The following is a 20,495-nucleotide window of genomic DNA, read 5'->3' as shown; positions in this document are numbered from 1 at the left end:
CTTTTTATATCCACTATACTTCTCCCCGCTTGTGCTCTGTGGTCTGGCAGCCATCCGCCGTACAGATGATGCCCACAAGTCCATCGAAACGCGACATGCGCGCTCACCCCCATCAGAACCGCAAAGTACCTCCACGCCACGACGAATACAACGTCGGGTGGATATGCGTCTTGCCTATCGAGATGGCAGTTGCGAAACTGATGTTGGATGAAATACATCCACCGTTGCCTATGCCGCCAAACGATCCCAATACATATATCCTTGGAAGGGTTGGAGATCACAACGTCGTGATTGCTTGTTTACCAGCTGGCACGTATGGCTCTACGACATCTGTAGCGCTAGAGAGGCAGGTATCCTCTAGTTTTCCGGCCATCCGCTTTTATCTTTCAGTCGGAATCGGTGGTGGCATACCAAGCAGCAAAGCAGACATTCGATTAGGCGATGTTGTAGTGAGCCAGCCGATAGGCAAATCTGGAGGGTTGATCAGGTACGATTTGGGTAAAGTATTGAGCTGGGACGAATCTTCACATCAAGTCCCTGAGTTTCTGTCAACTGCTCTAGCTGCCCTCCAAGTGAATCACAACCTGTCAGGGCGTATGGGGGGTCACGTCGCCAGTTACCTTTCCGATATGCAGGAGAAACTTCCTCCTGCCGCCGCTGAAAAGTTCGCGCGGCCAGAAGAGGACTTTCTGTTCCAACCTGAATATGAACATATCGGATTCGATTCGTGTGCGGATTGCGATCGATCCAAATTAATTTTACGACGTGATCGAGAGCACGAAGAGCCTGTTATTCACTATGGATCCATTGCATCTGGACCTCAGGTGATGAAAAACGGCCAACTTCGAGACCGAATTGGTCAGGAGCTGGGAGTACTTTGTTTTGAGCTAGAAGCCGCAGGTCTCCTGGATAACCTTCCATGTCTGGCCATTCGAGGCATATCTGACTATGCCGACTCTCACAAAAACACAGCATGGCAAGGATATGCAGCAGCTGCGGCAGCGGCCTATGCAAAGGAGCTTCTTTTGGTGGTTCCAGCCCTAGAGAAAAAAATACACACTGGTAAGATTTTTCGAATCAACTTAAAATCTGTCTGGAATGCGCTCCTAAATTCCCTATACACGTGTAGCATCCTTCTCCGTTCGTGCGATGTCCCCGTCAAACCAAGCAAGAAGCACCGATGCAAGTGGATACAGCAATCCAACCCCGGGATGGAGTCGACAGAAGGAAAGTACCTTCAATGCACCGCCAACAGATTCCGGATACGCTTCTACTACCCACCAGAAGGTTCTGCGCGGAGAAGAATACCGTACAGAATATGTTCACGATGTTCAAAGCATAGTGTCTGGTGAGGAGAGATTCTCTTCACCTCCGGCGGCAGCTAGCCCGAGAAAAGCAGAAGACTATAGCGAAGACACCGAATCTATCTACACAGCTAGGTCTGGCATTTCCCCTTCGGATAAGGAGAGCTATATTTCCGAATTGGTGAATGATTTGTTCAGAAAAGTCCAGTATGATCAAGATGCCCAAAATCTTCCGGAAAGAATCCACGGCATTCTTCCTCAACTTCTGAAAGCTTTTGCTATGAGATTTGGTCAATTTGGCTCGACTCAGATACACAGGGATATCATGGTATTCATCCGTCGACATAGAGAGTTCGTCCTTCCCCAAGACTTGGTCATTGCCTTCATGTAGATGCTGATAAAGTATCCTGACAGTGAAATTGCGAATGGGTTGAGAGTAAAATACTTAGAAGATCAGACTGAAACCCATGTGTCAAGACAAGACGACACCAAAATGGAATTAGGCGACCTCATGGATCTCTGGGATCAAAATCTAGAGGATGCAGATGATGATCTTGCCATCCCACAATTCGACAGCGGGGCAGAGAATTCAGACAGTGACGAAGATATACTGATTGAAGACGATGAGAATCTCCCTGAATATGCGACCTATAGGAAGTTAATCACCGGCAGCCCAGTGTATGAATGGCTACTTAGAAGTCTTCGGAGGAAACTTCAGTTGCACCCAGCAGAGCCAAATGTTCAAGATGCTATTCGCGACCGAATCCTGAAGACCCTCCCGTCATCCCGAAGAGTCAGTCGATATGACCAGCCAACAGTATACCAGGTAGTATACCTTCTCAAATGGGATCCCGTATCTTTCATCGCAGAGCAGGAGTACGATATAAGTAAAGAAGGCTTCCTTGGGAAGATAATCACGATTACAGGGACTAGTCAGGATGCTCAAGCAATGACTTGCTTGCAATACCTCCATCAGACATGGCATTCATATGGTGCCAATATCCTTCAGCTAGTCGAAGCTGCACTGGTTGATGAGCGCGGCTATGAACACAGATGTACGCTTTCCCCCTATTGGCACCCGCGGGCGCTTATCATGTCTATAGGTACCCTCCCAGATAATACACAGCTCGCAGCTTGGGCAAATGAAAAGGAGTTTCTCGTTGAAGTCACTGGGATAGAGGGTTCAATTGCAGAGATTGGAGAGCAACTTGCCTGGCTAGGCTCTGTTCTCCGTTGCTCTCCCCACGACTCCAGGATATCGTACTGCACACCATTCGTCAGCAACACTAGCGTTGAAGAAGCATCAATCCCGACTTCACAAACACCAACTCTCACACGAGTATCATGCACTATTGATTTCAAAGTTGACGATCAGGAGCAAGCGAATTCCCCGCCTTCCCTGGGACAATGCTGGCACGACTTGTTCCGTTACCCGACAGTGGCGATGGGCTTCCCAATACCATACCGCTCCAGAGAACAAACTGGCCTTGAAATCCCGCTCAATATCTTGGCGGGTCTAGCCCAAGCAGAGCAAGTGGACATCTTTAGTGATAAACTATTTATCAAAGGATTTTCTAGCTTATTGATCCCGACAAAGTACATTCGGGATCAGGATCAGATGATATGGCACCTACGATATAACGTTCATGGAGATCGCATTTCGTATCTGGATGGCATTGAGGCTCATGTCGGACACATCACACTGGCCGATTTGGAGTCCAGCCGGCATATCCTTGGTTGGTGTTCAGACGCAAAATGCTATGCCGGTACGTCATAGCATGATTATTGCTTGTAACAAAAGGGTTTCACCACCTGACTTGTCACTAGGAACGGCGGATGCCAGTTATTCAATCAATCGGTCCTGGTTGAGGCCACCATCCTCTCGCTGCAGCTTAAACAACACTTTTATCGCGGCAGGTAGATTAATTACAGGGGGTGATCCAGCTATATATGGCAACAAAGACTTACCGTATCGACTAATTCGGGACGAGTACATTGAAAAGCTGTCGTGGATTGCCAGGCAATACGTGGTAATGTGGGATGCGGGAGGAAAACGAGGGTGGTTGGTGAATGGGGCCTGCGCTCTATTGCACCTTCTTATTGCCTCGCTCCATTTCAACAGGACTGGTCCACTCGGCTTTGCATTCCACTTAACTCCTACCGATATCAAAGTCCCAGAGAACACAATCACTCCCAGCTCTGCAATGGAGGTTCTGTTGAACCCTGATAACCTATGTCTGACACTGTACCACGCGAAACAGAGCGAACCAAATGAGGCAACTTTACCGACTGTACAGATTAAAGACAGGGTCGATCGTTTGTATAGCATGCTTGAGAAGATCATGGATCATCAAGCAGAGATCATGGGGACAGAGGGCGCAGCGTCTCGCAAAATGGCCCGGGGAATTCTGGAAGGGTGGGATTTCAAGGATTTGGCGACCCAGGAAGACCCGTTGTATCCTCGGTTTTGTAAATTGGGAACTAGAGGAAAGAGCTGGGTTGAGTTAACCAGAGATGTTCGTGCGGCAGTGCTGTTTGGGACGGGGTTTGGTGAGATCCTTCGCCCGGTTGATAACGGCCAACTATGCCCATATTGGAGCAGAATGCCAGAAGGAAAGTCCTACCTTGCAGTCAGTGGGTATGATCTTGCAAACATCATCGATCGGTTCGGAAATCCACATAGTAGCCCGGTCCGGCTGACCCGCAATTTGATATGGTGCAATTGCCTAGGCAATGGTCCTCCAGCTTGCAAATGCATTGGATGCCCGGAACAGACAGTTCATTCCGAACTGGCACAAGTCGTCTTGCCCTCGCACTTTAGGAAGCGAATACCGAAGCACAATGCCGTTAGACCAAGCGGTTGGAGCCATGGCGCGATATTATTTGGCTACAACAGAGACTTGCGATGGACCTGGAATGACACTGGCTTCCCTGAACAAGAAGATGTCTTGTCGTGTTCAGATGATGATTCGGGGTCCGACTCAGACGACGACTTCCACGACTCAGGACTTGGAACAATCTTGGCTCCTTCTGCCACTGCCAATGGTCCCGGGCGATTGCCTTTGTCAAGGTCCCCGCCTGAAGGAATTACTCACGAGGACTACGAGGTAGGCATTGTGTGTGCACTGTCTAAAGAACTTCTTGCCGTCCGCGCTTTGTTCGATTCACCCCATCCTGACCTCGAAAAAGACCGAAATGATCCTAACTGCTATTGTCTCGGACGGATGAAAGGATTCAATGTGGTTGCTGCCGGCCTTCCACACGATGATTATGGCACGAATTCCGCCACTAATGTTGCTTCTCATCTGATCCGAACTTTCCCGCGTCTCAAGTTCTGTCTGGTCTTTGGAATCGGAGGCGGAGTGCCTTCGGCAGCCCGCGATATACGTCTTGGTGATGTTGTCGTCGGTACCGGCGTGATCCAAGGCGATATGGGGAAATGGATCCAAAACTCTGAGTTTAAGATGACAGCACAGAAGCAACAACCACCGCCCTATCTACGAGCAGTCATTACGAAAATCCGGTCTAATGGCTTCATTTCCTTCGAGTCCGCTTCAAACCCGCTTCTTGACGATCTTAGTTTGATTGCCTCAATGAAACCGGAATACTCATACCCAGGCGCAGGCAAAGACATGCTATTCGACCCAGGTGATGTGCACGTTGAGACGGAACCAACTTGTGACAACTGCATCGGCAGTCGACGGCCGAGGACTCGACAGCATGACGGCCCAAACGTTTTCTACGGCCTCATCGCATCTGGTAACCAACTCGTTCGAGATGCAAGATACCGAGACCGCCTGGGCCAGGAAAATGTGATCTGTGTTGAGATGGAGGCGGCAGGAGTCATGAGAACCACCACCGACTGCCTCGTTATTCGGGGAATATGCGATTATGCCGACTCACATAAGAACGATCAATGGCAGGAATATGCCGCTGCCACGGCGGCTGCTTACGCCAAATTTTTCCTGTCTCATATGCGCGAAGGCGTCCACGAATTTGCCGTCAGAGTTCCATCACGCTTGGAAGCGCCAACGGGGCCAGTACACTTGCAGAAGCAGAAGCGGGCTGCACCCTGTGCTGAATATGACCAGCATATGGTGCTCAAAAGATCTCGATGGCAATGAGCTGTACTCCGGTGCTGACTGAAGTCAATCTAAAATAGCCCCAAATGTCGCCATATCCAGGGAACAATCATAAGCGATAATGCTAGTATACTACGGTTCTTCCTATTTCAAGAGCAGCGAGGCTAAAAATTGACTCGATATGTACATTTGTAGGTTGGGGCTTCCTATAGAGACTTTTATCTTAAAGGGGAGTGTTTTCTTTGAACCTCCGTTTCGACGCGTTGCTGGTCATTCAAAGCCTTTATCGGCAGCCATTTGGTAAATCCAAATACAGACCTGGTACAAACTTTCAAACTATTATTAGCCCTCTTAGCTTAAGGGGTTTTGTCCCGCCTATGGTATAAAACAGACCATATCGGTTCATTGTCATCAGATGTAGTGGAGACACTCCGCTACACCTGTTCGAGTGATTGACCCAGTTAGCGGCATCATACTCGGCAAAGCTGATGTATGATCGGGGCCATCTTTGACATAAGAATAGGCCTGTGACATCCTATTAGACACATCATGACAAGATCAATATAAGCTAAGTAGGAGAGTCTCTCACATATAGTTGTTGACATCATTATTACGATAAAGGTGCTTCTTGACCCACGCAATCATCTGGATAGCCTCCTGCATTTTAATAGCAGGGCTATGGCCTATTTTGCACTCAATCAGTGCCTTGAGCTTCCCCGGAAGCATTTTCTGACTTATTCTGAAGTTGGCCGTTTGTCACTACTATACTAACGTGTTTCCCTCTGCCCCCCTCTACATCCGGAATGCAGTAAAGCAGGTCGTAGCAGAGCGGCACTCATTTCGGGGTCCAGGGTATAGTGTAGTAATAATCTAGATAAGCAGTACAATCCTACCCATTGAGACTAGTCTCATCCAAACTCTTTAGCGGGCTTTTCCCATATCGCAGGCCTTAAGGCCTTTCAGTACTTCCCGTTTTCCTACTAAGCTTGAATACTGCTGGACCTCTGCACAGCTAGATAAGATACTGTGAACCGTGCAAGATCTGGTCCGAACCTAGCAGCATCAGAGTTGAAATGGGCTTATAGTAGATGGGATTATGGTACGGAACAGAAGGACTTGTTCATGGGTAATGCGAGGTCTGAGTCTTCGCATTGGTGCAATGCTTTTTTTATAACATTTGTTGACTCTGCCGGTGCTCTATTGGTGTATTGTCTCGGGAATAGAGTCGAAGTCTTTCGAGTTGTTTGTCTTAGTGTATGGAGGGCTCGCGTTTTGCGAAGGCAAAGCATCTAGTGGAGTACCTGCATATGGTGCATTTTCCAGTATTTTTAACTCCAATATTGTTATAAAATATCATGATATCAGTATGTTGGGTTAGAATTGTGGCTATCTGTCCTTGAGACCCTGAAGGAGGTCTTGAGGGAAGGAAGATCAGCAGAAGGCTTTATATAAGGCCACGCAGGCGCCAGAGGATCTGCTGAAGTTCCTGGTTATGATGGATGTTCTAGCCTATATGAAGGACTCCAGTGAAGCAGGCAAGCAGTGATGCCGTAAGAACTTCACTAGTTCTTAACCGCTTCATCAACTTGAAAAGTCGTTTGGGAAGAGCCAATGAATGAGTCTACTTGGGGGTACTGAATGTGAACTTTGACACCACAGAGTCTTTGAAGATAACTCTTCCACCAAGAGTATCTCATTAAGATGCTTCATGGACCCTTAGCAACGTTCATAAGAAGCCTTCCAACTGACAGTGCAATACGGGCGATTACCCCAGGATTTTCCAGATGCGATGACTAACAGTAATCGCGTACCTCTCATTGGCTGCACTGTGTATCAATCTGGTATCCGTATGGCTGCCCCACGGCTCCGGCAGTTCGGCACCCACGCCTTACCCGATCGGGGCTAAGTCAGGCCGGGGCTGCAAGTAGCCGGATATGTTTGCGATGCTCTCCCCTCACATCTCTGTTCTTTTTCTTCGTCTAAGAAAAGGTGAGGATTGCCCACATCATGTCCCGCCAAAGATTGACTATTTGAGCCATCTCATATACCAAATCTAAAGAAATACCATCATGGTATTGCGAAAGTGTACCATATGCGATCGACGTTTCAAGAAAACGGAGCATTTCAAGCGCCACGAACGCTCACGTAAGTCAACCGACCTGCATATTGTTGCATCCTACTGACGTCTAGTAGATACTAAAGAGAAGCCCTATGAATGTAATGTCTGTCATAAGCGTTTCTCACGAAGGTATTAAGCTGTGGACTATCTTCACCCCTTGAACAAATCACACTGTATCTTGCTAACATAATTGCAGTGATGTCCTAAGTCGCCATGCTAGGGGACACAACCAACCAGCTGCCAATGCGGCGGTTAGACCAGGTGCTGGTCTTCCTGCCACACCGACCAATCAGGCCCCAGCTGATCGGTCGTCAACAATGACAGCGGATACTCAGAACTACGTCCTTGGTATCGGTGCGGAGAGTGCTCGCCCGCTCCAGCATGGTTCGTCGGCACCTCATAATTCGGCATTTTCTGCGGCTCTCGATCAGCAGTCGACTTCCTTGGACTTCCTTGCCAATGTCTCGGCTCATCAGCCTCGCACCGAACCAATAGCCAATCAAGTCATGGCAAGTGAGCATCAAGAGTATCTTGGCTGGAATGATGTGCCTGTTCCGGACCAACAATGCTACAGAGGCACTATGCTTGATCCATTGCATAACGACATACTGCAATTCTGGCTGGAACCGCAGGGAGACTCGATCTCACAGCAAGGATCAATAGATCTTGGGGGAAATTCTAATCTCGGCATGTTAGGAGGAGCTGTTGCTTCCTCAGAATCAAGACCATCTATTGGTAGCATGAGCTTGAGCTCTGGAGGCAGTATTCCAATTGAACGGTTTGCCCGTGTTCAGCGCTATTGGCTTGCTCCATCCAACAACACTGGGCGGCTCATGAACAGCTTATGGCACGATATAGCCTACAGCGAAGAGGACAATGTCTTTGCTCTTAGGCCAACCCACTCTTCCAGCGGCCCGTCAGGTTACATGCAGGGGTCGAGGTATGGCGTCGATGAAGAATGCAGGCAGCGTCTTTATACAATCTTCAGTCAGAGCCGAGGTCAATTTCAGATGCGTTCGTCTGAGAGTACCGCAGTGTCACCTTTTACCCAACCACCGCGCAACAACTCCAATTTTCCTCCTGCGGAAATCCTAGATATGGCACTAGATCTATTCTTCCGCGACTTCCACCCACTGGTGCCGTTTATCCATGTCCCAACATTTTCTGCGAAAGATGCGCGTCCATCCTTGCTCTATGCCATGTGTCTGATTGGCATGGTCCTGTTGGGAACCAAAGGCACGTTAAACTTTGTCGTCAACAACTTCTCGGTATGACCAAAGCCTGTTTGCAGTGTGCCTTGCTAATTTTTCGTAGTCGATGCTCGAGAGTGTTACAGCAGATTTGTCCAAGTGTTCTGTGGGGGTTGAGGGTTCTTTGTCCACAGTGTCTACATTCGCAGCTGCTTTTCTGTTTCTGAACCTGGCTGCCATGACAGGGGTAGGTAAATCACCGCGAAACGAAGGCTTATACTGATTTCTATAGGAAAAGGAGCACCTCGTAAAGTGCCAGATGCTCTATGTCAATCTCATATCGGTATGCCATCTCATGGATCTCGTAGAATACGACTGACGCATGAATAGATTGCGCAGCGACATGGACTATTTGCAGCTAGGGAAGGGCAGGTGCTTGGCGCGAACTTATTCGATGCAATTCCTAATACTGAAACGCGGTGGAAAGCCTGGAGCAAGGTCGAATCAGTGAAACGGTTAGTTGCACAATCATGCAGAAGAGCATCTGCTGACATCACAGGCTTATAACTGGACTATTGCTACTTGACTCTTGGTACTCATCATTCATGTCTACAAGTCCGATCATCGTGCCTGACTCTGTCCAAATGATACTCCCGTGTGAGGAAGCGCTCTTTCGAGCTACTTCCTCCACTCGCTGGATGCAGCTAAGCGACAGCGACAAAGTCAGGTTGATGCCTACAATACTGATGCCATCGGAGAATGTCGACGTTCCAACACTTCACAGCCCGGTAGATGATTTCTGCATGTATGCAGTGCTAGCAATGGTTCAGTCGAGGCTTTCAGAAGCCTATTATCGACTTCTTTCGAATCGTGCCAGCTACCCCTTCGCCCCGTGCAACACATACGCCATGGACGGGCGTGCAAGATGTCTACCATCTCTTCAGCTCCAGCTGACAAGCAAATATGGCGACGTGCTCGACCGACTGAACCCCAACGCAGCCGTCATGTGGCACAACATGTGCATGACGCTAACAGCAGACACTCAGATCTTCGACATGGCAGCTGGTCGTTCAGGCCCAGGCCCTGCTCGGAAAGCACTCGATGACATTGCAGCATGGTCGCAAACCCCGGCTGCCAGACGGGCTTGCTTGCATGCGGCACACATCTACCGAGCCATGACGAACCGCAGGGCATCGGACCATACAATGTTTCACTCTGTGTTTTCTCTTTTCTACGCAGCACTGGTGCTGGGTCTTTACGTCTTCATGGTGCCAAATCCCTCTGAAATGCAGCGGGGCGGGAACTCCATCGAGCTTTTCGACGATATTGATTGGCAGAAAGTGGGAACAGAGGGATTCACTAGCTTCATGGAGCCTCGAAAAGGTCAACCTTTCCCACCGTCTGAAGAACCAGCGTTGGAATTCATTAAGAATGGCGGCACGGTATACCTACGCGGTGTTCCCATCCAAGGAGGCTATCAAGCAGCCCGCCGCATCCTGCTCGACTACGCGGGACTGCTAAAGGATACGGGGAAGTGGAGCGTACGGAAGTTTTCGTATGTGCTGCATATCATGAGCGATGTGCTGATGGATGTGGAATGACCACTACATCAGAACCGAAGCCATCAACTGCGTTACGATCTCATTTATAAATACGACAGCATGTATACCAATTTATGTACAATATGATGATCCACAAAGTGGGAATATTTTATACCCACGACCGATTCTTAACCCTCTCATTCAACATCTCCAACTCCTCCTTCGAAGCAACCACCCCCATGATTCCTTTACCAGCACCATCATCCTTCTCCATCTCCTTCTCCCCCGCCAACACAACCCTCAACCCATCATCCCCACCCTCACCCTTGCCCTGACCTCCCCTACTTCTCCCTCTCGCAAACCACAACCCCTCCCCATCCTCCCTCTCACTCTTCACCTTCACCAGACCACCATTCTCAACCTCTTCCACAACCGCCCTCTCCCCAGCACTACTCCCCCCCTCCGACGCCGTCTCCTCCTCACTCTCCCCCGTATATTTAGCCACACTAATGCCATTGCACCTCGCATTCGGCATATGCAGCACGTCATGTAGCACAAGGGTATTTGTGCGAGGGTCGTCCGGCGCCCTCTGCACTCGGAGCTGGACTGTGCCTACGCCTAACACCCGCTGGTTGGCGATTTTGCATGGTGCCCGGCGGTAGCTGCTGAAAGAAGAGCGGTTTTTGGCGATGTGAGTGTTGCTTGCTGGGGGAAGGAGCAGCCAGGTGAAGCAGCGGTTGCTTTTGGAGGGTGATGGAGAGGAGGGGGTCTTGAGGGCGGAGGGGTTCGGGGGTTTTGTGGAGGGGTGGTGTTGACGTTGGCGTCGGTGTGGACGTGAGCGTTGTTTCTTGGTTTGAGCGTGGTTGGGGATGGTGTAGGGGTGGTAGGGGTTGTAGGAGGAAGTGTGTGGGTGGAAGTTGTGGTGATGTGGTTGTTGTAGGTGGGTGGTCATGTTGGATGAGTATATAGTGGATAGTAGATAGTAGATAGCAATAGTACAGATGAATATGTAATAGAAGAGAAGTGAAGAGAGAGAGAAGTATAAAGTGAAATAGTCAATTCAATCTTTCATGTAGTATGATAAAATAAACTATGATAGTAGAGATCACACTACGGAATGAAAAGGAAGATAACATATAAGTACTCACAGTATCACAAACACGCGTAACCCGTCGATCCAAGTCCGGGTCTGGACTTTGACCTTGAGTTGGGGGATCTGCTTTGCAAGGCGTGGCAAACAACCCGTCTCTTCCGCATCGGGTAATTCCTCGCTGATTGTCCTTTCCAGATCCCTCCGTATCTCCTCATCACTTTACTGTATTTGACGGAAATAGAAACGAAATGTGATATGTCAATTCAGGTACAGTCTTTCTCGTTATAGATAGATAATATGATCCTTCTACTTTACAACGTTATTGTTGGAAAAGATGCTGCGTTTCTTAAAAGGGTATCTATTTTGCCCAGAGTCTTGACGTAGCCGATGGAGAAGCTTAATCAGAGGTGGAGTCCAACGCGTCGTCTCTGATGGTGTTCCAGCCATGCTAAGCCTGCGGAACAAGCCTCATTTGACCTTGGTTATGTGAGGTCTTTGTTCGATGCTGGAACTGCCAAGTAAGCCTTGTAGCCTTGTCTAGACTGTGGTGGCGATTCTTTGGTCTGTCTGTCTGTCTGTCTGGTCTTTGTATGCGTGTTGTTACTACTGCAGGCTCCACTTCGTGATATGAATTTTAGTGTGATATGTGAAAAGTATGCCCATACAGCTACGCTCTATATACATAGGGATAATTTCAAGCTCAGTACAAGATATCCCTCACCCTCTCCCCGATCGCCAAACAACTCGTCAGCCCCGGACTCTCAATTCCCAACAAATTTACAAACCCTGGAAACCCTTCCTCCTCCTGAATCACAAAATCATGAAACCCCTTGCCCGTATTGACCGCCCCTCCCTTCCCCAACTTAGGCCGGATCCCACAATAGTCTAGATCAATCGCCTCAACATCCACATTAGGCAAATACGCTCTAATCTCCGGTAACGCCTGCTGCAGCCGCGTCGGACTCGGCTTCAAATCATTCGGGTCCTCCACCCACTCGACATCCGGCCCAAACCGGATCCTGCCACCCATATCAAGGGTCAAATGGGTGCCCAGACCGCCCGTGCCCGGCAACGTAGCCGGATACACCAGCACCGACGTCTTCGGCGTTGAAGCCGAGTAAGAGAAATACGTTCCCTTGGCAAAATACGCTTTGCGATGCCGCTCAGCCGGTAACACCATGTTATTGATCGCACATGCCCCATTGCCTGCACTGTTTATCACCGTCTCGGCCGTGATGGTCGTTTCGCTTCCGTCCGCTGATACTGCGCTAATCCGGTATCCGCCACCTTCGCTGGCAGCAACGGGTTCAATGCCCGTCACCTTCGTCATGAACGCACAATCCCCTCCGCGGTCTTCGAAATCCCCCTGTAGATAGGTCATCAGGGAATGGCTGTCAATGATGCCGGTTGTCGGGCTCTCCACGATGCCTGCGAGGGCGCGCACTTCGGGTTCGCGCCGGCGCGCTTCATCCTGCCCTAGGATGCGTGTGGGCACGCCGATTCGTTTGGCGTGTTCGTGGACGCGGAGACAGGCTTCCCATTGTTCTGGGGTTTGGGCGACGATCCATTTCTTGGTGTTGCGGTGCGGGATGTTGTGTTGGGCGCAGAGTGCGTAGAGGAGCTCTTTGCCTTTGATGCAGAGGGTGGTTTTGAGGGTGTCGGTGCCGTAGTAGAGGCCTGCATGGATGACCTATTTATAAAAAGATTGCTTAGCTTTATTCATGAGAGTATAATCGTATTGGCATAATCGAAATCTGGAATGGTACCTCTGAATTGCGACTACTCGTCTCCGTCCCCGGCGCTTCATGTCTCTCGAGTAGGATCGTCGATGTGCCCTCCTTCATGGCGAGTTGGCGTGCAACTGCCAGTCCGACGACCCCTGCGCCTATAACCTTAACAGTGATGTGTTAGATTGCTGTTTGTGTCTGAGTCGAGAATGTAGATGGATGGGTGCTGGTAGGAATTAGTTACCGCATGTGTGACGTCGGCCTTGGAGGCGGCGGTGCTGGAGAAGGCGCGCCGCGATAGAAGACGGCTATTGGGAAGAGAACGGAGGATACGAGTGGCCATTGAGACTGGGTGGCTCAGTGGAATCGTTGTGACAATGCCTGCATTGTACGGGGGTGCGTTGTTGGGGTGAGGAGAAGCACTTAAGTGGTTGTTCCCCACGCCGGGCGGAGTCGGCATCGGCGCCGATGCCGATAAGCTCTGCTACTATCGTTATCTTTTGGGATGTTCCTGGCAGGATACTTGGTTGGTGGGGATCGGAACATGGATTTCAAATGTGGATCAGGGGTATTTGATTGAAAAATATTCTCTTTTCTATTATATGGGGTAGTCGCTTCTATGGATTATATTGTCGTACAGTAGACTATTTGGGCGTGCCGTAATCGGCGATGGAATATACAATGGCACATCTAGACACCAACCCAGCGTGCTTCTATGAAGAACGTCTATCAACTAGCCACGCTTACCTACGTTCTTAAGCATGTCTTCCAAATGCTACGTAGCGTTAGTCCGATCCTTTCCAGTGGCAATGCAGCACAAACCTGTTTTTGTTCGGTGGCTAGTTTGCCATGGGTATCCTGCATCCGTCAGCACCAGTATCCGCGGCGGATCGATCGACTTACACTAATAATAGCCAGAACAAGTGAGTAATTATTGTAAAGAAACCTCTCCCTCCGTTTGGCGTCGCCGCCAATCCGGCTGAGCTTCGTCAGAAGGTTGTCAAACTCTGTGGTCAACCGACCCAGACTATTGGAAACCGGCTCATCATCCCCAGCCTCACTGCTCAGCACCAAAATGCCGTGCAGAAGCTGTCCAAACCGTTGAGTGAGGAAATGAGGTGCGGATGACTTGTTGAGGTCGTCTCCTCCGGCAAGAGACAACGCAGAAACTGCACTACGGCCGGTGTTTGCTGCTACCCGCTTCAGGGACTCGCACTGCGTGTCCATGATGACCTGGAACCGAGGCCACAATTGCATGTTGGTTCCGTTGACATATGAGTCGGCCACTGGCACCTTGCGCCGCTGCAATTCAAAAGCGGCTTGCTGGTTCAACCGCACGCAGATCAGAACTCCAAGCGCATCCGTAGTCTGTTCGATCAGGTGCTTGGTCAGGGTCTGCCCAAGGGTGAAGACTGGTTCGAAGATCTCAACAGCCTTGCGAGATATTTGTTGAAAGCCCAATGTGGAGAACATCTCGGTCATAAATGAGTATTCGGCGGAAACGTTGTCTAGGAGAGCAAGGTTGAAGTTACGGAAGGGAATTTCGAGCCCGTGGAAAGCATTGTCCTCCTCTGCCAAGTAGGAAGATATCGCCATTTGGTTACCCGCCCTAAGTATGTCGACTCTCCTGCCGAGAGAGAAGGGGTCGTGCGCCGCAGAACCAGCTCGGCCGCCGGGAACGATATTACCTGTGCCAGTTAGTACCAGTCAGATCATCCACCGAGTGGCAAGCCCGAACGCACCTGTTTTATGTGAGGTTGGGTCCCCTCCTAATACCTCGTTCCGATCACTCGGATAGACCTTGATCTTCTCGAGTGCTTGGTGATACCTTGTGAAATGCGACAGGTAATACCATCGCATCGTATTGATGTACGCCTGGGTGATTTCTCCCGTAAGAGTTGGGTGGGCTCGTGATATGTAGCCGTACAAGTCCTTAAATTTGACTAGTCGCTGCTGTTGGATGATCTGCGCATTGATATTCGGAGATCGTAGGGCTCGAATTTGAGAGACCAGGTAGTCCCTGATTCGTTCCACTGCCTACGTAGTTTGTCAGTCGGTTTGTAAAGTGAATCTATATCGGAAGCAGTACCTTTTTCTTGATATCACCCAGTAAAGGCCGCACATCTTCGATAGACTTGCTACTATTGGTGCCTGAGGCCTTGGCCTCGATGCTAGCCGTCCGAGTTTCAATCTCATTCAAGGCCTTGACCCAGTTCTCATCAATAGGCCCCTCCGCCACTAACCGGACGGTCTTCGGAGACAAACTGATTTCTTCCACGGCAGGACCAAGCAGCTGTTCAACATTCCGCCGATTCTCGAGCATCGCATTCAGCTGTATAGACCGAGATTGCAAACTCTCAATTTCTGCCGATACAGCTCCCAATTCATTCTGAAAGTCATTCAAATACATTTCAACTGACTTGGAGACGTCATCGCAGCCAGTGATTGCCGAGTGCAGGTCCTGGAATTTGTCCCTTTCTTTCTCAAATTGCTGGATGGTCTGGGCACCGACATCGCTTTGCCAAGCTCTTCGCGGTTGGTCTTCTTCCGCGATAAAGTCCTCCAGGCTGAGTCCATGAAAATCAATGTCTTCCACGAGCTCCGGGGGTTTCAGTTCCGCGACGGACGCTGGAGAGCTGTCTCTTGTTTTGCCTTGTTTCCCAATGATCCCATTCAAGACTTCGAGCGGATCAGCGACATCGGATGGGCGGGGTCTTGTAGCACTCGGTTTTGGCGAGGATCCTTCGCCTCGCGCAGGCGCAGAGAGGGAGGTAGACGAATCATTCGGGGTCGACAAGAGAGACAACGCTGAACCTTGGCGACTAGACGCGGGGCGATTGTTCTGAGGGGTTGGAGCCAAGCGAGAAGAGGTCCTTCGAGGCAAGGGAGAGCTGCTGCGACTATCGAATTGGGGACCGGAGGGCGTCGCATGGCCCGAAATGCGGTCTAGCCACATCTTGGGAGGCCGGCACGGAGAAGCGTGCGGATAGCGGAGAGCTCCCCGGGTTCATCGAGGGGTGAGGTAGAGGGGTGAGGGAAGTTCTCCCAGAACACAGATGGGTACTGGGAGATGTTACAGGGCGGCGAACATTCGAGGAGATGGAGATCAAGACCGAGACCAGGCTGATATTGTCGACAGGAGATAACCAGTAGATAACTACTGCTACTATAATGGTTAGGAGTATACGTGGAATAGCAGGCCGAGATGCTACGGCGAACTGCAGCAACCGCGGACGTGGTTTGTCCGAGACTAGGCTGGACTGGGACTAGCGACCACAAAACCCCGCCACAACCAGTGCCTTTTTTTCGCAGTCCATTTGTCGATTTCTTTTCGCCTGTGTCCCCCTCTTCGTCCTTCCTTCGCTTTTTTCTCTTCCTTTTCCTCTAATCTCCTCCTCAATTCCAACATCCTCCTCACCTCTCCCTTTCACTTTTTACCTCATACCCCCTAATATCCATCACCATGGCTGACGAGGTAGGTGTTAACTCTCCTTCTGCGAACTTCCCGGTCTACTCAGTTGCGGCCTATCTTTGTCCTGCTTGCTCGGTTGGGTTGGGTGTCTTCGGGGCCTCGCATCTCGATCGCTGCCCCCCACCCAACCCCCCTCGTTCCTGCAGACATTGCATATTTTGCTACACTCGCCGACCATCTGCTATAATTTCAATCATGGGCTAGTTCGCTAATGTTCACCTTTAACAGCACCACGAGACCTTCGAGTCCGCCGACGCCGGCGCCTCGGCCACCTTCCCCATGCAGTGCTCTGCCCTGCGCAAGAACGGTCACGTTGTTATCAAGGGCCGCCCCTGCAAGATCGTTGAGATGTCCACCTCCAAGACTGGCAAGCACGGTCACGCCAAGGTCCACATCGTTGCCATCGATATCTTCACTGGCAAGAAGCTTGAGGATCTGTCCCCCTCCACCCACAACATGGACGTCCCCAACGTCTACCGCAAGGAATACCAGCTCGTGAGTAGTTTGGAACATGAACGGTCTTGGTGATCTTGACTCGCTAACACAGCTATAGCTTGACGTTACTGACGACGACTTCCTTTCCCTGATGGACGAGAACGGTAACACCAAGGACGACGTCAAGGTCCCCGAAGGTGAGGTGGGCGACCGTATCCGCCGCATGTTCCACGATGAGGAGAAGGACTGCAGTGAGTAACACCCGTCCGTTTTGGCTAGGTGGCTGTTGGCAAGATTACTGACGAATTTTCCTTTTCAGACGTCACCATCCTGTCCTCCATGGGCGAGCAGGTCTGCATGGATGTCAAGGAGGCTCCCAAGGGCAACTAAATTATTGTGTCTATGGACCCTTAACTGCTCTGTCATCCATGGTGTATTTGAAGAGCCTCGCTCGGCTTTGCCCTTGGTCAGGTGGATGATACGGCCTTTTGGGCAGCTACGGCGCCACGTACTCTTATATCCGTCTGTTTAGCCTTGGGTATACGCTGAGCCGGCCATGATGGTCACGTTAATTTGGCGGCATAAATCCTGCCTTGTCAGAGAAACAGTTCTTGAGTTCAGCACTTTCACGATAGTTTGACGAATAAAAAATAACTACCTTTTCTCCCGACCCAATATACTCCAATGTCATTTGTAGACAAGATAAGCAGCATACTAGTATAGATCCGATATCCTGAGACAGGCGTGCATAAATCCTACGGAAACACTGAAGAAGCAACCTTATCGCAAGAATCAAGGGCTACGCAGTGGGCGATAAGGCGCGATGCGGATATTACTTTTTCGGGACCTGCATCAACGGTAGAAAAAATCTGACTGGTAACGATTTCTGGTAGCTGCGCTGACCCGCTCCGGAAGACCCAGGCCTTCTGTTCCTCCACATCCTCTGGACAAGGAAGAATGAAGAGCGCTGCCCTGGATGGAGTACATCACCCGAGGGGTTTGCGGGCAGGAAGGGTGCCGTGAACGACGGTATTACCTGGATAATGGCCTCTGGTTCTGCAGGCGGGGTCATCAACAAGAGGTCTGATCTTCCCCTCTCCGCGCCCCTCACGCATTCTACACACGCGACCGATCAGCCCACTCATTTATCATTCACCGCGTAGGGACGTCAAGTCGAAGAAGATCCTGAAGACTTTAATACACAAGGCCGGACAAGTCGCGTAAAGAAGGCTGCTGCGGAGAAGTCTCAAAAGAGTAAGAGAGCCCCTAACCTACCATAACTACTATCACCACCCACCATCACCATTACCATCATGGTTTGGAGGTGACGCGCTCTCCACATCAGCTAATATCGGGCAGCATACCGGGGACGCCAGGCGTATAGTCTGTTTCTGCAAGTCTACCAATTGATCCTCTGGAAGCAATGTCACGCGCTCGTCCATCACCGCGGCTTTCCGTCACAGTTCGAGGTATGCATGGCATAGCCCCCTTTGGGAAACCACTAACGAAGCGGCTGACTGATGCGGGCATAGCCTGTCGTTCGCGACCTTTGGGCGCTCCGATTGGAGACATACGCCGAAAAGATTAATGATCCTTCAGAGCAAGATGAGGAGCCCGAGTTCTTCAGTTCGCAAGTAACCTCGGGGCTTGATGGCGCCGAGGACATCAAGTTCAGAGGAAGGCAGGCTACATGGCCTCGCCTTATTGATAGCATTGCTCTGTGCTATCTAGGTGCTCTGTTAATGAGGCTGCCGGTGGGTGTTGGGGATTTTTATCGGTGAGTAGTTAAGCATGAACCACTTTGAATGTTACAAGGGCTAAGTGAATGTTTAGCATGGTTATGCGTGGCGAGGTTCCTTTCATCAGAATTGTAAAGGATATTCCTCGGGAGATGAGAGATAGACTACCACAAGAGTTCATTTCCATACTTGAGACCACGGTGAGTGCCTATGATATGTCAGAAATAGATGGCTGTATCTGACTATATGATAGAGGCTACTCCAAGCCGAGCATCTTCACGGAGCTGTCTCGGACCTTCTGCTGCTTTATCATGGCAAATTCAACATGCAATTTCCATCTTTGAACTGGCCAGTCTTGTTATATAAATACGTCAAGAGACTTGCGCTTCCTCGTATGCGGCGCCCCATCTTCAATTATTCTCATTCGTTAACCTACTTCCAGTCGATATTTATCCAGCCGCGAAAAAGTTGCAGCATCTTCTAGGGTTCAACTTCGAATTCCCTACAAGCATATCTGGAAGGAGAAGGCCCCTCCAACTGCCCGAGCTGCAACTGGTCGCTCTAGTTGTCATCTCCACCAAGCTTCTATTCCCATTTGACGATGTTGAAAGATATCCCACGAACATAGAAGAGCCCACAGTGCAAGTGATCGATTGGAGTCTTTGGTCACAAATACAGAGGCATTTTGACAATCGAGAGACGCCTGCGGGTCAGCTTGGCAAGGGAAAGGAAATATTGGTGACTGAGAGAGACGTCTTCAGCATGACGCCGTCCCAGCTCGACGAGTATATGGATTGGTACGAGAATAATTGGCTTGATGCGAGTAAAGGTGAGACATATGCCACATTATTTTCTTCTCAGTGCTGAATAGTGTTCCAGTATCAAATCCCCTCGCAGAGCTCTTTCCGACTGGTCCAAGTGCTGGGGAAAGCCAGGCCACAGCTCCTACTCCAGAACTAACAGATGAGGAAGCTCTGGATGAATTGGTCAAGGCGTCCACCAGCCAATTAAGAGCAAGACAAGTCATTGCAAAGGATGACCTGGACACTCCCCGGCCGGGATGCTCTTACACGCGGTATCGAACCGAATCTGATCTTCCGGATACTGCGAGGGCCTTCTACGAGACAGCTGCCAAGGTAGTCGGCGTTTCCATATCTACATTGATCAGGGCTGTATCACAAGCAGAGAATCAAATCAACCGGTGGCTGGAAGAGCAGCGCCGGGTTGAGTACTTTGGATCGATGGGCATGGAATTCTCTCAGGAGTCCAGTACGGATTCAGACAATGACGAAGAGAGTATGTCTGAGCTGGAGGAGGGCGAGTAAAGTTGAGCTTGGCGATCATATATACTGGGAAACGGAGCCAATTGGGTCCCGGCCTTGAAGTAGTAGTATATAAACATCAAAAATAGAAACTTCCGAGATCGTTAGTCATATATGGTCGTAGGCTTCTCTGCATGTTACAAATTTGTAAGGGAGGCTTGTTTTGTATCATTGAACAGTAGTGTTAGATCGAGCATCATGAAAGCACAATCACAACACGGACCGCGGACCACGGACCACGGACCACGGACAGCCTCCAACGTATGCATGATGCTAAATGGATGATGTAAAAGTAGTTAGGCTACGGGCTATGGAGACTGCGGAGAGGCCCCGAACGCGGCCGGACTGCCCTAAACCCTGATCACGTGCGGTCCGTTCCACCTTTGCTAAGCGAGAAATCGTGAAATTGACATCGCCTCATCCGACCGACCTTTCAGCCGATCGTCAGCCAGCAACAACGAAAACCGCAGC

At 50.1% G+C, this 20,495-nt stretch overlaps 7 protein-coding genes across 7 annotated transcripts; 4 read left to right on the top strand and 3 right to left on the bottom strand.

Moving 5' to 3' along the window:
• Positions 1 to 65: 65 nt before the first annotated feature.
• On the top strand, positions 66 to 5,428 carry An01g02950 (uncharacterized protein; the record flags this gene model as incomplete). Its single annotated transcript, XM_001388692.3, has 5 exons — positions 66 to 1,062; positions 1,130 to 1,632; positions 1,708 to 2,359; positions 2,408 to 3,070; positions 3,132 to 5,428. 5 exons carry the CDS (start codon positions 66 to 68, stop codon positions 5,426 to 5,428), a joined length of 5,112 nt encoding a protein of 1,703 aa, XP_001388729.3.
• Positions 5,429 to 7,455: 2,027 nt separating this feature from the next.
• An01g02940 (uncharacterized protein) lies at positions 7,456 to 10,296 on the top strand (the record flags this gene model as incomplete). Its single annotated transcript, XM_059746721.1, has 7 exons — positions 7,456 to 7,531; positions 7,580 to 7,634; positions 7,702 to 8,773; positions 8,820 to 8,942; positions 8,988 to 9,038; positions 9,086 to 9,210; positions 9,255 to 10,296. 7 exons carry the CDS (start codon positions 7,456 to 7,458, stop codon positions 10,294 to 10,296), a joined length of 2,544 nt encoding a protein of 847 aa, XP_059603140.1.
• A 109-nt stretch (positions 10,297 to 10,405) lies between these two features.
• Positions 10,406 to 11,188, bottom strand: An01g02930 (uncharacterized protein; the record flags this gene model as incomplete). The annotated part of the gene is made up of 1 exon (XM_001388690.1): positions 10,406 to 11,188. One exon carries the CDS (start codon positions 11,186 to 11,188, stop codon positions 10,406 to 10,408), a length of 783 nt encoding a protein of 260 aa, XP_001388727.1.
• Positions 11,189 to 12,029: 841 nt separating this feature from the next.
• An01g02920 (uncharacterized protein) lies at positions 12,030 to 13,516 on the bottom strand (the record flags this gene model as incomplete). The annotated part of the gene is made up of 3 exons (XM_001388689.3): positions 12,030 to 13,019; positions 13,096 to 13,221; positions 13,301 to 13,516. 3 exons carry the CDS (start codon positions 13,514 to 13,516, stop codon positions 12,030 to 12,032), a joined length of 1,332 nt encoding a protein of 443 aa, XP_001388726.3.
• A 407-nt stretch (positions 13,517 to 13,923) lies between these two features.
• Positions 13,924 to 16,012, bottom strand: An01g02910 (uncharacterized protein; the record flags this gene model as incomplete). Its single annotated transcript, XM_001388688.3, has 3 exons — positions 13,924 to 14,744; positions 14,799 to 15,093; positions 15,146 to 16,012. The coding sequence occupies 3 exons, from the start codon at positions 16,010 to 16,012 to the stop codon at positions 13,924 to 13,926; spliced, it is 1,983 nt and encodes a 660-aa protein (XP_001388725.3).
• Positions 16,013 to 16,519: 507 nt separating this feature from the next.
• Positions 16,520 to 17,353, top strand: An01g02900 (uncharacterized protein; the record flags this gene model as incomplete). Its single annotated transcript, XM_001388687.3, has 4 exons — positions 16,520 to 16,531; positions 16,757 to 17,023; positions 17,082 to 17,214; positions 17,283 to 17,353. 4 exons carry the CDS (start codon positions 16,520 to 16,522, stop codon positions 17,351 to 17,353), a joined length of 483 nt encoding a protein of 160 aa, XP_001388724.1.
• A 923-nt stretch (positions 17,354 to 18,276) lies between these two features.
• Positions 18,277 to 20,428, top strand: An01g02890 (uncharacterized protein; the record flags this gene model as incomplete). The annotated part of the gene is made up of 9 exons (XM_059746687.1): positions 18,277 to 18,279; positions 18,496 to 18,740; positions 18,797 to 18,902; positions 18,956 to 19,094; positions 19,145 to 19,531; positions 19,582 to 19,998; positions 20,114 to 20,144; positions 20,204 to 20,285; positions 20,321 to 20,428. 9 exons carry the CDS (start codon positions 18,277 to 18,279, stop codon positions 20,426 to 20,428), a joined length of 1,518 nt encoding a protein of 505 aa, XP_059603139.1.
• Positions 20,429 to 20,495: the final 67 nt, after the last annotated feature.

The sequence above is a fragment of the Aspergillus niger genome (genome assembly GCF_000002855.4).
Source record: "Aspergillus niger supercontig An01".
Lineage (NCBI taxonomy): Eukaryota > Fungi > Ascomycota > Eurotiomycetes > Eurotiales > Aspergillaceae > Aspergillus > Aspergillus niger.
Note: the sequence above shows the minus strand (reverse complement) of the source record. Positions and strands in the feature narration are given on the sequence as shown.